Source organism: Tamandua tetradactyla, chromosome 15, assembly GCF_023851605.1.
Source record: "Tamandua tetradactyla isolate mTamTet1 chromosome 15, mTamTet1.pri, whole genome shotgun sequence".
Lineage (NCBI taxonomy): Eukaryota > Metazoa > Chordata > Mammalia > Pilosa > Myrmecophagidae > Tamandua > Tamandua tetradactyla.
Genome location: NC_135341.1, coordinates 22,513,366 through 22,528,429, shown reverse-complemented (window position 1 = coordinate 22,528,429; position 15,064 = coordinate 22,513,366). Strand labels below are relative to the sequence as shown.

Sequence of the window (15,064 nt, the reverse complement as noted above, 5' to 3'; positions counted from 1 at the left end):
CTTATTGACTGCAATTCTAACTCAGAAGAGAATTTTCCAGAAGTATAGGTCAACATTACTTCTCAGAGGCAGATAGGACTGAGTTAACCATACCATATGGATTCTGAAACTGAAAACTCTCTGAACGGGAGTTCTGATGTCTGACCCAGATTTGTTAAAGTTCAGATTTAGAAGAATTTCACTCTTCGATCTGGTAATTCATGTCCCTCTTCATGACTGAGCCATCTGTAAGTTCCATGGTTCATCAGTCAGCGCCAATTCAGCCACAAATGCCGATAATAAAAGATCTCTCTTTTACCCCAAGTCCCATCTTCAGACTCTGGGAGATTTTGCCATGTGTTGGTGCCTTCTCATTCTGAACACTGTTCATGAAAACAAGTGAGTTTTGTTGACATTGCAATTTTTCTCCTCCCTGGATGTTCACTGGGAGACAGGGTGTAATAAATACGAAGGAGGCAAACCGCAGATGTGGGGAGTAGGGGGGAGTTTGTGTTTGGCATAATGAGGCTCAGACAAACAAACAGATGCATGTGAAAGTCAAGTGCGGGCATGTGCTAACACCCCTCTTTTGCTCGTGGAATGACTGACCACATGTGCTCCCTGAAAAGCTGAGCTCCTCTATTCCCACAGCAGTGACAATGACACGCTGAGCTGCCACCGTGGCAGGCACACTCTCTTCTCCCATCTGTTCTAGCAGCCGGTGCTTCCAAGTGGCTTACGGCTGGCTGGTTTGGAGTTAGGTGTTTGCCCCCCTTCCACCTCATCAGCGGTGCAAAGGAGCCACACAGGAAAGAATGATTTCTCTCACACCGGTAACCATGGAGGGAAAAGTCACGTTATATTATCCAGAACTCACAGCGACCATGGGTGGTGATAAGCAAGGCTTCAGGGACCATGTCACTCTAGTCCCAAGAAAGGAAACAATCTCGGAGGTGATGAAGTGACTTGCCCAGGATCACACAGCTAGTAAGTTTTAGAGTTACTCACACCTAGGGCTTTTTTGTTTCTGTTTTAACCTAAAACCCTTTATGCCTGCCCACATATTTATTCCTCTGCTTGTTCATTCGAAGGAATTTCTTAAGCATCTGGTGTGCCAGGCACCTGGAGTTCAGAGAGGAGACAAAGCACTTGTCTTCGAGGGGCTCGCAGCTTACTGAAGGAGACAAGTGGGCAAACGAAACTTTACTCCCTGAGGGTGAAAACGTGTGGACTCCAGTCCTGTTTTATTGAGTGGGCACATTGTTTTTTAAAAATATGAATTATTTTGAAAATAGGGAGATTCCACTTGCAATCACAGCGTAATAGGTTCTCATGATAAACTGGGAGCTCTGCAGTATCATCTGCACATTTCCATGTGACACTGGCTCACTGAGACAGCCCCTATATGAGGGGGACCCCATCTCCGCCCTCTGCTGGTCCCTTCCTGGCCTCTGGGAGTGGATGAATTTGCATTTTCCTGAGTTATAGTAGTGATAAAGGGGAACACTGCTGTTTTGGTTTGCTAGAGCTGCCGGAAATGCAATATACCAGAAATGGATTGGCTTTGATAAAGGGGATTTATTAAGTTATAAATTTACCATTCTAAAACCATAAAAATGTCCAAACTAAGGCATCCAGAGAACGATACCGTGGCTCAAGGAAGGCCGATGGGTTTAGAACACCTTTGTCAGCTGGGGCGACATAGGGTTGTTCTCTACTGTCCTTCGGTTCCCCAAAGGCGTTTTCTTTCTGCATCACCAAATGTTTCTGTGTGTGTCGGCTCCGAAGCTTTTTCCAGAATGGTTCATTCTTAAAGAACTCCAGTAAACAGATTAAGGCCCAACTTGAATGGGTGGGTCGTATCTCCATGGGAACAACTTAATCAAAAAGACCCCACACAACAATAGATCTGCCCCTGGCAAGATTATGTTGGGAACAGAGCATGGCTTTTCTGGGGTAAACAGCCTCCAACCAGCACAACTGCCCTCTGGGGGGGACTCTGAACATGGCCTGGAAAGGGAGGAGAGTCAAGCCTGGAAGCTTTTTGAAGGAGAGGAAGTTTGAGTTGTGATTTTTCACAGAACAGAGAAAGGCCCACTGTTCCTGGTGGAGGGAATGGCATAGGGCATGACTAGAGGTGATCATAGCACGGTGCTCCCTCAAAATGCCCTTCCTCTAGCCAAAGAAAATTCCACTTCTTTTGGTAGAATTGGATTCTTTTCTAGGTGATTTTTGCAAAGGTTGATCCGAGTGGTTATGTCCTCTTACGCCGAGGGAAGGACTGAGAATCAAGAAGTAGGTTTATGTAAAACTCTTCTCAAATCTAGAAAAATATCAGCTTCCAAGTCATAGTTTTTGGTGGCTTTGTGTGATCACCTTTATCTTTTCTGCCAAGACCATTCACTGGACCACAGGTATTCCTGGCATCAATTTTTTTCTTTGAGAACTTCTGACTTCAGTGCCATTCATCTCTTTTCCTGGACCCTGTATCACTGGCTTTATTTCAAGATTTTTTTTTTAAATCATTAGGAATAATTTTTGCAGTTCAGCTCTTCAAAGCCTGACAATGTGTCAAGCCAGTGGGGAGAGCTAAAGCATATTTCATGATGCCAAAATATGGCTTGCCTCAGAAGGTTTGAGTTTATGATGACACTGTGGTGTTAAACTGTCTTGTTCTGAGATGCTAAAAGGGATGGGGGTGGGGATTCTTTTGAGGTGCCCAGCTGTTCCCGGAGGTGGGCGCCCTTTTTTTTTTCCCTCTACAGCTGTGTGGGAACACCTGCACACAGCCACGCAGTGGCTAACACTGCCCATCTTGGGCAACTTTTTGCTCAGTAACTGTTTCCCAAATGGCTACTCGGGGACCTTTCTGAATTCACGAGAGCTGTCAGTTGTTATAGTAACCAACCCCCTGCTGTCGAATTGGCCCTGAGATGCCAGTCTAAGCTCTTGGAACAGGCTAACACATAGTCATTAGACAAAAGCGAGGAGAGATTCACTGCTGAAGGTTGTCATTTAAACATGCTCTGTGATACTTAAAAGACTGAGCCGATTCTGTTAAAGTATTGGATGGATAAATTTTTAAACAGGGGCACATTTTTTTCAGGAAAGGGAAACTCCTCTGTGTTCAGTCTATTCTTCCTAAAAACAAGCCACCGTCCTCTGCCTTTGTCAAAATTAATTGCCTTCTCTCCCACGGTTGATAGTGGGTGTCCTGTCGGTTCGCTCAGACAGCCCCTCGATTGTTCAAGATATTAGTTATTGATTTTATGGCATTTGCTTCTCGGCACAGTGTTGTCAGTTTATGGGTGATAGTTTTAAGCGGCTGTGATTGTGTGTGAGGAAAAACTGAGGAGATAGCCGGCTCCGCTCCAAAATCCCCGGAAGAGTGAATCTGGCAGAATTCAGAGTAGGGCTAAGGGTTGAGAAGAAGTCTAAATATTTTAGGAAGCTGCAAATTTCAAGTTTTTATGAACATTTGTAAAAACACTCCAACACACTCACGATTTCTTCAGATTAATGTCTGCAGCCGCAATAAGCATGTTCGGGATGTTTTTAAGGACAGTTGTAGTTCCGGACTGTTCTCAACAGAGGGAGACAAGAAGTTCCTATTTACTGCCCTCTCCCCCACCCCCACCCCCACCCCACCTTAAATCACATTCCAAATTTTGGCTTCCCTAAATTTTGGTCCCTGTGCCAAGCACTTTTACCCAAAATGGAGTCTAATAACTATTAAAATAAATGAAAGCTTATTTTGAGGGAGAGGGAAAAACAGAAGATCTGGACCCAAAGTTTCAGAATTAGAGGATGCTCATTCTTAGAAAGCTACCAAGGGAATCAGGAACTAACAAACATTCTTTGGACTGTCACACCTGAATTTAGAGTTCTACGTGGTATTCAACAGAGCTTCCCAAAGCAGGGAGTTCTAGTACATGCCAGTCTGCCTTTGCTGTTTGCTGAGAGTTGGGAAAGAATAGAAATTGTTTCCGGGTGAAATCTATAACCTGGGTGGGTTGGGAGCTACATATAGTTAATTGAATAATTAAGCACTCCCTGGTCTCTTTGTGTGACCTCTTTTAAATGCAAAAGCCATTCTCAGACTCTGTAGTTGTTTAAGCTTTAAGGAGGAGCTAAATATAGGACATACTATATAGTTGTTCATATATATAGTTAACATAGAGTTTTTACCTGCCGAATGCTACCCCACCTCCTTTGGCATGCCTCTTCCATGTGTCCCACCTCTTCTGTTGTCAATCAGGGAAGTGTTTGTCCAGAGAGAAGAGGAATGCATGGAGAAAAGACAAACCCCGGGCTCATTTCACAGCACCAAATTCAGAGACATTTGTGGCAGAAGGGAGGCCAAATGGTGGCCAGTAGGCTCCTGTCTGTTTATTCCAGTGGTATTTTAATGTCACAGGCTGAAGAGGAGGTGCGTGCCCGAGTGAAGGCATTATCGCGTCTCTGGTGTCCTTCCCTTCCCTCGGCGCCAGGGGGAATACAGGCTGCTAATACACAGAGACAGCTTCAAGAACAAGGTTCCCATTTCATATTTCTTCCCTCAGTATAGAAAAGCTCTGAATGAATCCAGCCACCTTTGTGTTTCAGCTTCCTCTTGAAAGCATCCGAGTGAGGCCATGGGTGGGGCGTGTCTGTGTTGAGTGGAGGGGCGGCACTGGTGCAGAGCTCTTGGTGGCCGACTGAAAATGCTGTCTTCTACACCTGTTCTCTTTTGTTTTTTGTCCATTTAGAGGGTGTAACAAAATAAAGTCCAAGGGCTTTCCCAGACGTTTCCGTGAAGTGCCTTCTTCTGGGGAGAGAGGAGAGAAGGGGAGCAGGTGAGGGGGCGGTCAAGCGTAAGGGGGGATCTGTCTCGCTGGCCGGGAGTGGCTTGCTGGATTTTTGTTTGGTTGCCATGGGGGTTAAAGGCCCTTACCACAATGCTGAAATGCACCTGTTCAGCCCCAAGCCCCGCAATAAGGCTTGTAAATACCAGTACAGCTTGGGGGTCACTGCTACCAATTCAATATGTCCTGTGTGCACTTGCTTTGCTTTATTTTGCAGTTTTGAGGGTGTTTTTTTGTTTTGTTTTGTTTTTAGGGTGCTGTGTACAGGGTGTGCTCTATGTTTGTGTGTCTGTGTGTTGCATCCATTTTCTCTCCAAAATTGCAGATGTTTGCATGTTTTAGAGCGTCTTTTTTTTTTTAAGTGCATGCATTTAGCCTTGCAAGTGAAAAATATCTTTAGAGACCTAAAATTCCAGAGAAGTTAGGGGTGAAGAGTGAGAAGGAAAAGAAGAGAAAAGTGAGAAAATGGGACTGCAGCTTGTATTTTTCCACAAAAAGGGTGAAATTGAAAAAAAAAAAAACAACAGTAAAAGCACATGAGTTCTAGGTAGCTCAAGTGATTGGAAAACTTACTGTCCTGGAAAGATTTATAATAAACCTTTAGAAATCATGGTTGTGCCATCTTAATCACCACACATAAGCTTCTTGATGGTTTTTCTGCAAAGATTATCTGCAGCTGATTCCACTTCATAGTAATTTGGTAATTGTTTAATATTAAGTTGCTAATTAGGCTAATTCACTAACTAATATTATGCTGTGAGGAGTCACTCTTTCCTTTCAGTGAATTAATTTATATAATTAATATCAAACATTTTTACATGGAAAGATTTGTCGTCATCATCGGTTATGGATTAATCGGATTATTGAGATAAAATTTTAGGTCTCCATTAATATAGGTAAGTTTACCTATGAGATATGAGAAGGCATAGTGCAGTACTTGTGAAAGATTAATAAAAAAGTCTATCTGCTTTAAGCCGTGGGGTGTTTGGCCTTCTAGGGAAAGGCAATAACTGCTGACACTAGTAATACAAGTATTCTTTATGCGTTCTATCTATTCCACCACTTTTTTTGCTTTTTGAAGTTTTCGATTTCTCATACAGTACTCCAAGAGTAAGAACTGAAATAGAAACTCCACTAAATAGCTTTGGATTTAAAGATAGACTCTTAAGAGAGTGAGACCTTGGACATCACTTAAATGTCTAACTTTTCTACCGGGTTCATTATAGTTATAATGTGATTTTGACCTCATGTGGCACACCTCACAGATAGCACAAGGATAATTGCAGATCTAATTTGTAAGTCCTCCCCAGAAAGGACACCGCAGCCTTACCCATGACACAGGGTATGCTGTTATTAACTCTTTTTTTTTTAATTTTTAATTTTTAAAAAAAATATAGCAACAAACAAACACAAACATCTTACCTTATGATCATTCTGTTCTACATATATAATCAATAATTCACAGTATCATCACATACTTGCATATTTATCATCATGATCATTTCTTAGAACATTTGCATCAATTCAGAAAAGAAATAAAAAGACAACAGAAAAAAATTCATACATACCCTATCCCTTACCCCTCCCTTTCATTGATCACTAACATTTTAATCTAAATTTATTTTAACATTCCCCCTATTGTTTATTTTTATTCCATATGTTCTACTCGTCTGTTGATAAGGTAGATAAAAGGAGCATCACAGACACAAGGTTTTCACAGTCACATTGTGAAAGCTATATTAGTATATATTCCTCTTCAAGAGACATGGCTACTGGAACACAGCTCTACATTTTCAGGCAGTTCCCTCCAGCCTCTTCATTACATCTTGACTAACAAGGTGATATCTATTTAGTGCATAAGAATAACCTCCAGGATAACCTCTCGACTCTGTTTGGAATCTCTCAGGCCATTGACACTTTGTCCCTTTTCACTCTTCCCCCTTTTGGTGGAGAAGGTTTTCTCGACCCCTTGATGCTGACTCACTCTCAGCTCATTCTAGGATTTCTGCCCCACGTTGCCAGGAAGGTCCACACCCCTGGGAGACAGGGGGAGGGCAGTGAGTTTACTTGTGTATTAACTCTTAATTTATATAATTGGCCCTGGATGTGGCAGTGGGCTCATTCCAGAGTCATTTCAGACCACAGGAGAGATTCCTAGAGACTGTCTTTTGTTTCAAGTCACTCGGTCACCTCTGGTATCTTCTCTCCTCTGAGTGCCTGAAGTTTGGAGGAAGTACCTTAGTTCATCTAGGTCTGGGAGCTGAGAACTGTCTTGGGAAACTAGAGGTATTTATAGACTATACCTGATTCTGAATCAGATATTTTACTTTAACTTTTTATAATGTAGTGGCTAAAAAGACAGACTTTGGCTCTGAGAGAGATGCATTCTAATTGTAACTCTAACCCTTCCAAGCTCTGTGGCCTCGAGCAAGTTTCCTCATGTATAAGATGGGTCCAATGATAGTTTCTTGTCATGGGGTTGTTGTGAAGAGGAAATGAGGTGATATATGTTCATTTAGTGTATGAAATAGGTGCCCTCCTCCTTGCGAAGTTGAGGGAATCGAGGCTCTGAGAAGCCGAGTTACTTGGCTGGGCCACCCTCCTTTCTTGGCCAAGTTGGGACTCCCTCGCCCAGTAGTCTGAGCCTGGAGCAATGCCCCTTCTCTCTGCATGGTGTGCTGTATTGACTTTCATGATAAAGAGACGGGAGAGATGCAGGGCCTGTCCTCAGGGTTCAGAGTCTCTGCTCTTCAGTGTCCTGGCCATTCTTGTCATACTGTGTATCCTCCTGAGCCTAGAATCCTCACCTCTCCTGGGGTGTACTTAGGACCACTGGGCCCCTTCTTCTTCAGCTACCCCCCATTCTACACCCAGGAGCTTTTGCTGCTGCCTCCTGACCCAGATGCACCTTTCTGCTGCTCTGTACAAGCCGTCCATTCTGTAAACCCGCAACTTTTCTAATAAAGAAAAAAAACAAGCCTCCCGGAGGAGAGTGTGCTCCTGTCTCCCCTGCCAGGCAGCTGCTGCCGCAGAGAGCAGATCAGGGGAAGCACTTCCACAGGCCCCCCCATCTCCCTTTGCTTTTTTCCGTACACTCTTTCCTGGTCTGCATCTCCGTCTAAATGTGGTCAGCAATCAGGAGAAAAGCCCATCAAAGAGGCCTGGACAGTGACACTCCAGTCAGCTGAAACACCTGTTAGAAAGCTCATGCGCATGAACTGAAAGGCAGTGTCCTTTCGTCCCTCTCCAGGATTCTAACTGAGCTTGCCTTGAGCAGTCTTTTCCCACGGCAGCACGGAAGTGGACTGTGAGGTCTGAGGTGCAGGGTAGAGGCAGGAAGACAGCAGGAAGAAGTGATAGCTGATAATCCCCCAGGAAGGAGAAGGGACAACAGTAAAAATCAGACCAAAATATTTTATTATTTTTAAGTTGTTGATCTAAATTTTGAATAGGGAATATTTCACATGGTTCAAAATCAAAACATTTAAAATGATACATACCCCCGAATCTCCATCCATCCCCCTTCTTTTCTGTTTCCTATCCATTTGCCAGTAGATAACCATAATTACTAGTTAGTTGTCCATCATTCCAGAGATTGTTACATGTTTATCAAAGCAAACCTGAATATACATCCTTTTACCCCTTTTTGTTTTTGTCTTTGTTTTTGTTTTTTGCAGTAGAAGATCGTACATGCTACCATGTGCCTGGCTTTTTCTTTTTGCTTGTCACGGTTGATCTCTATGCATATGTAGTTTCCTCATTCTTTTTTAGGGAATCATAGTGTCCACTGTGTAGATGTACCATGAATGATTTAACCTGTCCCCTGTGCTGTCATCCTGTTGTTATTCCCAGTCTTTTGTTACTATAAGCAACACTGCAATGAATTTTGTTCAGTGTGTCATTTTGCAAGTGTGTAAATATATCTGTAAGATAAATTCACAGAACTGGCTGCATCAAAGGGTATGTGCATTTGTAACTTTGATGGATGGTGCCAAATTGTCCTCCACAGAGGGATACTACAGGGCGTTTGTATCAGCAACATATGAGGGTGCCCATTTCTCCGTAGCTCCCCATCCCCCATCAGTGTGTTATCAAACGGTAAGGGGTTTGTTTACCTGATGGGTGGGGAAAATGGATTCTCAGAGTGGTTTTAATGTGTTTTCTCATTGCAAGCAAGATCCAGCAACTTTTCCATTTTACGGGCCACTCATATCTCCTTTCCTGTGAACTGTTTGTTTCTATCTTTTGCCCATTTTCCCTTTGGCTTGCGGGTCTTTTTCTAATCACTCCTTTCCAGTGATACGAGTTTTGTTTCAGTTTGCTAAAGCTGCCGAAACGTAAAATGCCAGAAATGAACTGGCTTTTAACAATGGGGATTTATTAGCTCACAAGTTAGGACTCTAAGTCGAAGAAAATGTCCAAAATTTAGGTGTCAACAGGAGGATAATCTTCTCTGGAAAAAGGCTGCTGACATCTGGAATACATGTGTCATATGGAAAAGTACATGGCAGGTGTGTGCCTGTCCTTCTCTCCTGGGTTTCACTGCTTTCAGGTTCTGGCTTCAGTGTTTCTTTCAGCTTCTGTGGGGCCTTGCTTGCTTCTTCGGTTTTTTTCCCTCTAAGCTCTGTCCAGGACTTTTTGTCTAAGTTCTCTCTAGACTTCTCTGGTGTTTCTCTCTGAGCTTTCAGGCTTTTTCTTTCATCCCTATAAAGGACTCTGGTAAAGGATCGAGACACACCTCGAATTGGGTGGGTCCCATCTCAATTGAAACAACCTAATCAAAAGGTCCCACCCATAACCGGTCTTCACCCACAGGAATGGGTTAAAAGAACATGGCCTAGATAATTCCTGAAACCCAGAGGGGCCAACCTCTCCAAAACATCAACTAGTTCCATCCCCCTAGCCCATGTTATTGGCAGCCCTTTCCAACATGGAAAAGATAGAATGGGCATAGCCCAAATACCGCTAAAGAGTGGGAGAAGGATCAAAGGAGAAGACGGAGTTATACAGAGAAGATAGGATTTAACAAATGAGTATGATCACTGAATCATTATATTGATATTTCTTTTAGTCTCCAATGTCTTGGAGCAGCTAGAAGTAAAACCTGTAAAATTGTGGAACTGTCACCCATACCTAACTCTGAAATCTGTTCTACAACTGATTGCTGCGGTGTGCTTTGAAATCTATTGCTTTTTTGTATATATGTTATTTTTCACAATTAAAAAGAATGAACAACAACATGGCCTTTTCTGGGGTATATAACAGCTTCATACCAGTACAGGTTGCAAATATATTTTTTTCCCAATTTGTAGTTTGCTTCAAATTTATGATATGTCTTTGACTTTTACATGTCAAATGTATCCATATTTTCTTGGGAATTTCTGTATTTTGAGTTATAGTCAGAAAGCCTCCTCTCTGAGGATACGTTTTCTTTTAATATGTTTGATTCCATTTTTAATATTTAAATTCTTAAATCACTTGGAATGTAACCCAGCTGTTAGTGTGATGTTGGAAACAACTGATGTTGTTTTCCCAGTTGGTCCCAGGTTATTTAAAAAGTTCTACAATCTGGGGCCATTTAGTGAAGAAGCACAAAATACCTCACTAGGTCCTTAGATATCACTCTCACAGCAAAGCACAGTCAGTCACTATGTTATAGAATAAGCCAAGGCTTTTACCAGATTATTTTTTATTACAGATACTTAGCAATATGTGCAGTTAGTAAAATGTGAATTTCCATTTCCTACTTCCTCCCCAAAATGAGCTGGAGCATCACGTCACTGTTAACCTCCCCAGTAAGGCACAGGGGACTCTATCCATGCCTCATGATGGTTGTAAAATGAGGTAGAGAGTCCTGCAAACATTAGTCCAGAGGCCCAGAACATTCCTAGCCAGCTTATGCAGGGTGAGACAGCTGCCTCAGAGCCCCCATCGTCAAGCCTACCTTTCTGGACAACCGCTGGGCACATCTGAAGAACTGTCCACTGTTCACCTCTGTGAAGACAGCCATAATAGAACTGCCGCATTCAGATTCTTAGTCTTGTCAAAAGTGTGGTTTATGAAGTGGCCTTTGTTCTCTTATCTCCTAGAAAGTATTGCTAGTGCTTCAGTCATTCTGAGGCAAGGATTTCCTGACAAGCTAGCAAGAGAGTATATTGTCTTGAGATCACTTTTAGTCTATATAATTTGTTAATTTTCTCCCACCACCCAAAAGATGTTAATTGCAAGCAATTTGTATTATCCAGTGAAACTCACTGGGGGAATTAGATTTGTGTCACTTCCAGCTGTAATAAGAGTTGACTGGGATATCTTGTCTCTCCTACTGGTATGAAACCCAAAATATTTTGAAACATTTTCTCCATGTTTAAATGTTTAGTATCCACATTCTCGTTCCCATCTTCAAAATGATTTTTGTTCTCTTTTCTCCTCCCTTCTCTTCTCCTCACATCTGACTGGTTCCACTTATTCAAGGGATGACAACCATATGTCCCGGAATTTCCAGGACGGCTCTGACACGAAATGCGGCCATCCGATTATCCCCCGGAGCACATTCGTATCGGTCTGATCACATGTCCTCTTTTATGGTTGGGAAATGTGCTCACCAGAAGTGCATTTCTGATTTTTTTCTTTCCGAAAGATCCCTTCCTGAAAACATACTGAGTGTATACTGAGTTTTGCAAACTGAATCATTTAATGTAAAGGAAACATAGCAGCAAGTCAGTGGTTGCATATTAAAAAAATCTCAACCTCAAACTTAAATCGGGCTCCTTTTCAAGTCAGGCCCACGCTTTATTTCAAACAAAGAATTCCTCATTGAAGAAAAGTCCAACAGCGCCCATAGCCTTTTCCTTCTATTGTAGTGTTTGTCGGTTCAATGTCATGAAATGTTTTGCCTTAATAAATCAGTCCATGTCTTTTAAATGCAACTCTCAGTCATCTTCCTTGAAGGCTTGCGAACATTTTCGACTTTCAGTTTATAAGTGGTTCTTATTCATGCAGGGCTCACCACAACAGATCCATTCTCTAAAGTAAATATTAATGTGATTTCTGTACTCAAGAGCATGAGAAGAAATGGGTTTATTAGCAGGCGTGCCACTGTAAATTTAAACAAGGGCAGTCTACAAATCAGTTAAGATTGCTTAATTAATATTCAGCAGCAGCTCAGCCAACTGTTCTAGTCTGCAATTAGAATTTTCTGTGTACACTACTAACGAAATCCTTGTCACCCTGATGTGATTATAAAACCATTGAGCTTAATTGGAAGACAGTGACTTGCTTTCTAATCCCTACATATCAACATTTGGCTATTTTGTAATTCCTGGTTTTCATAGGAATCATGGAAACTATGTTGTGAGCCTCTTCCCCACCCGTGCCCCCGGAATCCTTGTCAGTTGGCGGGGCTATAGTGGCTGAGGATGCTGGATGGAAACAGCATGGCATCGCAAGCTTGTTAGAAAGGGTCTAAATGTTGACAAAGATCTGTATAGGCTTTAGAAATGGCTTCTCCTAGGGCAGCCTTTGGATGTCTTTAGGGGACATTTAAAAAATATATTTAGCACTGCTGAGTGGCATTCTAGACTTTTCTAGCATTCAGTCTTTCTGGATTTAAGATCACCAGCTTGCTTTTTAAAATTGCTGGTCACCAAAATTTTTCCCATCGGAAGGTCAGGTTCTTGTCACAGGGGCAAAAAGAAAGTTTTTAGGCCATATCAGAGGTTACCTAAGCAGGTACCAGGAAAAACAGAAGCCACAGTAAGGAAAGCCTTTTTGTAGCAATCTGATCTATCTACAGAAATGTATCATATTCCCGGAAGGAAAGGGGGCGGGAGTAGTCTAGAGGTTTCTTGCTTTTCTGTAAAGTTTCCTATATTCTGTTTGAGTAGTAAGCCCCTCTAATAACTATAGTTTTTATTAATACTTATAAATCATGTAGGAGCAGCTCCCGTGTGTGTGTGTGTTTCAGGAGCTCAGGGAATTGAAATGATGGCTTATTGCTAGTAGTTGATACTTACTATGCCCTGACTAGGAGATGTACTCTACCCAAGTGTCTTGCTTTCTCAAGAGAATTTCTGAATTTGGAAAAAGTCTCGATCCTCAAAATATTTCTCTTATTTGAAAGAATGGGAAGTTATTTTTAGAAATTTCAGTGCAAGAACAAATGTTCCTGACTATAAACTTCATGTGTCCCACGGGCTTTTTAGAAACTAGAGTCACAGACATATGCATATTCCTACAACCAGACCATCAGGCACCCTGCAAATCTGAACCATGGGCCTTGCGCTCAAGGAAGTTGTTAACCAGAATCAACATAGATTTGATCAGGTACTAGAGAAGATATTACACTGATCCCCTTGATTTTCATTCAAGCCTTTCCTAGAAATCTTTCAAAAATATATAAACTCATGTTGGTTTTCTAAAAAGGGATGAATGAGTGAGTGGAGAAGAACATAGAAAGACTTGATTCCATTTTTCTACCTAAACCATAGAGATCTAAGATGCTGGCTGTCTTTGGTCAGGCACCAATAGCAATTGGCTCGTAGTTAGGGGCAATGTTTTATGAAAAATGCACACATTTAAAAACTAGAGTCATATTCAGTGTGGCAAAATGCAAATACTGTCAGAGGCATGCAAGAAATGTGACCAACTCAGAGACCAGGAGATTTGCATCTGTCATTTCATTGGACCATTCATTTACCATTGGGTTTGAATTGAGAAAAATTACCTCACACAAATTGTGCTGTCTCATTCTCACTCCTAGATGGGAAGTAAGAATTCACACAAATTCAGTGCACATTTGATGTGATTCACTCCATCTCAGTACTTTCTTGATGGTGGTAGACTTTAGAGAGCTGAGTAACTCAGTAGTTTTCAAGTGTGTTCAAACGGCAGGATACTTGGAATTCAAGACATCAGAACACCATGACCTACTTAATACTAAGTAAATATTGACAACTTCAATTCCTTCATAGAAACTAAAATTAATTTTGCTGGCAAATGAGTACAGTAATCCACAAAAGTGTAGGAAGTAGTTATACAAGGAGAAATCTAACTTGTTTTTCCTGTGGTCGGAGAAAAGACCTTTATTCAATGCAAGTGGCAGAAGACTTTGCTTCACCTTAAAGAATACTGTCCTATTTCTAAGGTTTTAAATTCTTATTCAACTTGTGTACAATCCATATTTTCTTTCTATATTTGAATGATTATACTATCCTAGAATTTTTCACTACTATTTCTTATTCTTCTAAATTCTAGATTCTTACTTTTTTAAGGTAATTTTGAAATACCTACCTCTTAAGATTGTATTATTTCTTTAGTGACTTTTTAGTGAGAATATTGGAGACTGTTAGGAATCATTTTCCTTTTATCATAGTAGGCCAGAAACAGTGTCTTAGTTTTCAATGGCTGCCATAAAAGAGCACACATGGGTTGGCTTAGCCAACAGGAACTTCTTGTCTTATAGTTTTGGAAGCTAGACGTCAAAAATCAAGATCTCGGCCGGCCATGCTTTCTCCTTGAGTCTGTAGCATCTTGGTGCTGACTTGCTGCAATCCTCGGCTTGCAGCACTGCCTCTGTCACATGGTGATCTGGCTTCTATGCCTCTCTCCAATTTCCTTTGCTTCTAAGGTCTTCAGCCATATTGGATTAAGGCCCACCTCCTTTGGCACAGCTTAATAATAGCATCTTCAAAGGTCCTATTTAAAATGAGCTTACATCCACAGGTCTAGAGCCTAGGACCTGAACGTACAATTTGTGGGGTATAGGATTCAGACCCTAACAGAGAGTGCACAAGCAGAATCCTCAAGGGAGGTTTTTCAGAATACACAGGCTGTGTCCCAACCTAGACCTACTCAACTTGAATCTCTGGGAGTGTAGGGTTCCCCTAGCCACAGAGATGTGCACTGCCAGTTAATAACCACCACTTCACTTAAACTGGACTAATGAGACTCTTTAGGGCCCTCCAAAACTACAAGGTATACCTAAATTTGGAAACTTGGGAGCATTTGGAAAATATGTGCTGCAAATGTAGATTAGGGGAATGGAAGACAGCTAATTTGGGTCATTACTAAGCCTGTCAGGATCAATGAAAAAATCTTCATCCAGCTGCATCAGTTCTTCAAAGGGACCATGTAGCACTCTGGGGACAGGGGAAACAAAAGGGGAAGAGGGGGAGTGGACACATAAAAAGTATATGGGGACCCATTCATTAATAATTTATAGTTAAACTTGGAAATGCCATTTT

The 15,064-nt window shown here is 41.7% G+C and overlaps 1 protein-coding gene and 1 long non-coding RNA gene across 5 annotated transcripts in view; one reads left to right on the top strand and one right to left on the bottom strand.

Moving 5' to 3' along the window:
• PTPRG (protein tyrosine phosphatase receptor type G) overlaps positions 1–15,064 on the top strand; it is a 730,904-nt gene that overhangs the window by 656,729 nt on the left and 59,111 nt on the right. For 3 of the 4 annotated variants that reach the window (XM_077128810.1, XM_077128809.1, XM_077128808.1), the window contains exon 14: positions 4,728–4,814. The exons of the other annotated variant lie outside the window; for it this stretch is intronic. In XM_077128810.1, the coding sequence (XP_076984925.1) occupies positions 4,728–4,814 (87 nt within the window). The remainder of the gene's footprint in view (positions 1–4,727; positions 4,815–15,064) is intronic. 4 annotated transcript variants of the gene reach the window in all.
• LOC143656980 (uncharacterized) overlaps positions 3,761–15,064 on the bottom strand; it is a 131,690-nt gene continuing 120,386 nt past the window's right edge. The window contains exon 7 of the long non-coding RNA XR_013162669.1: positions 3,761–4,786. This is a non-coding gene — a long non-coding RNA (uncharacterized LOC143656980). The remainder of the gene's footprint in view (positions 4,787–15,064) is intronic.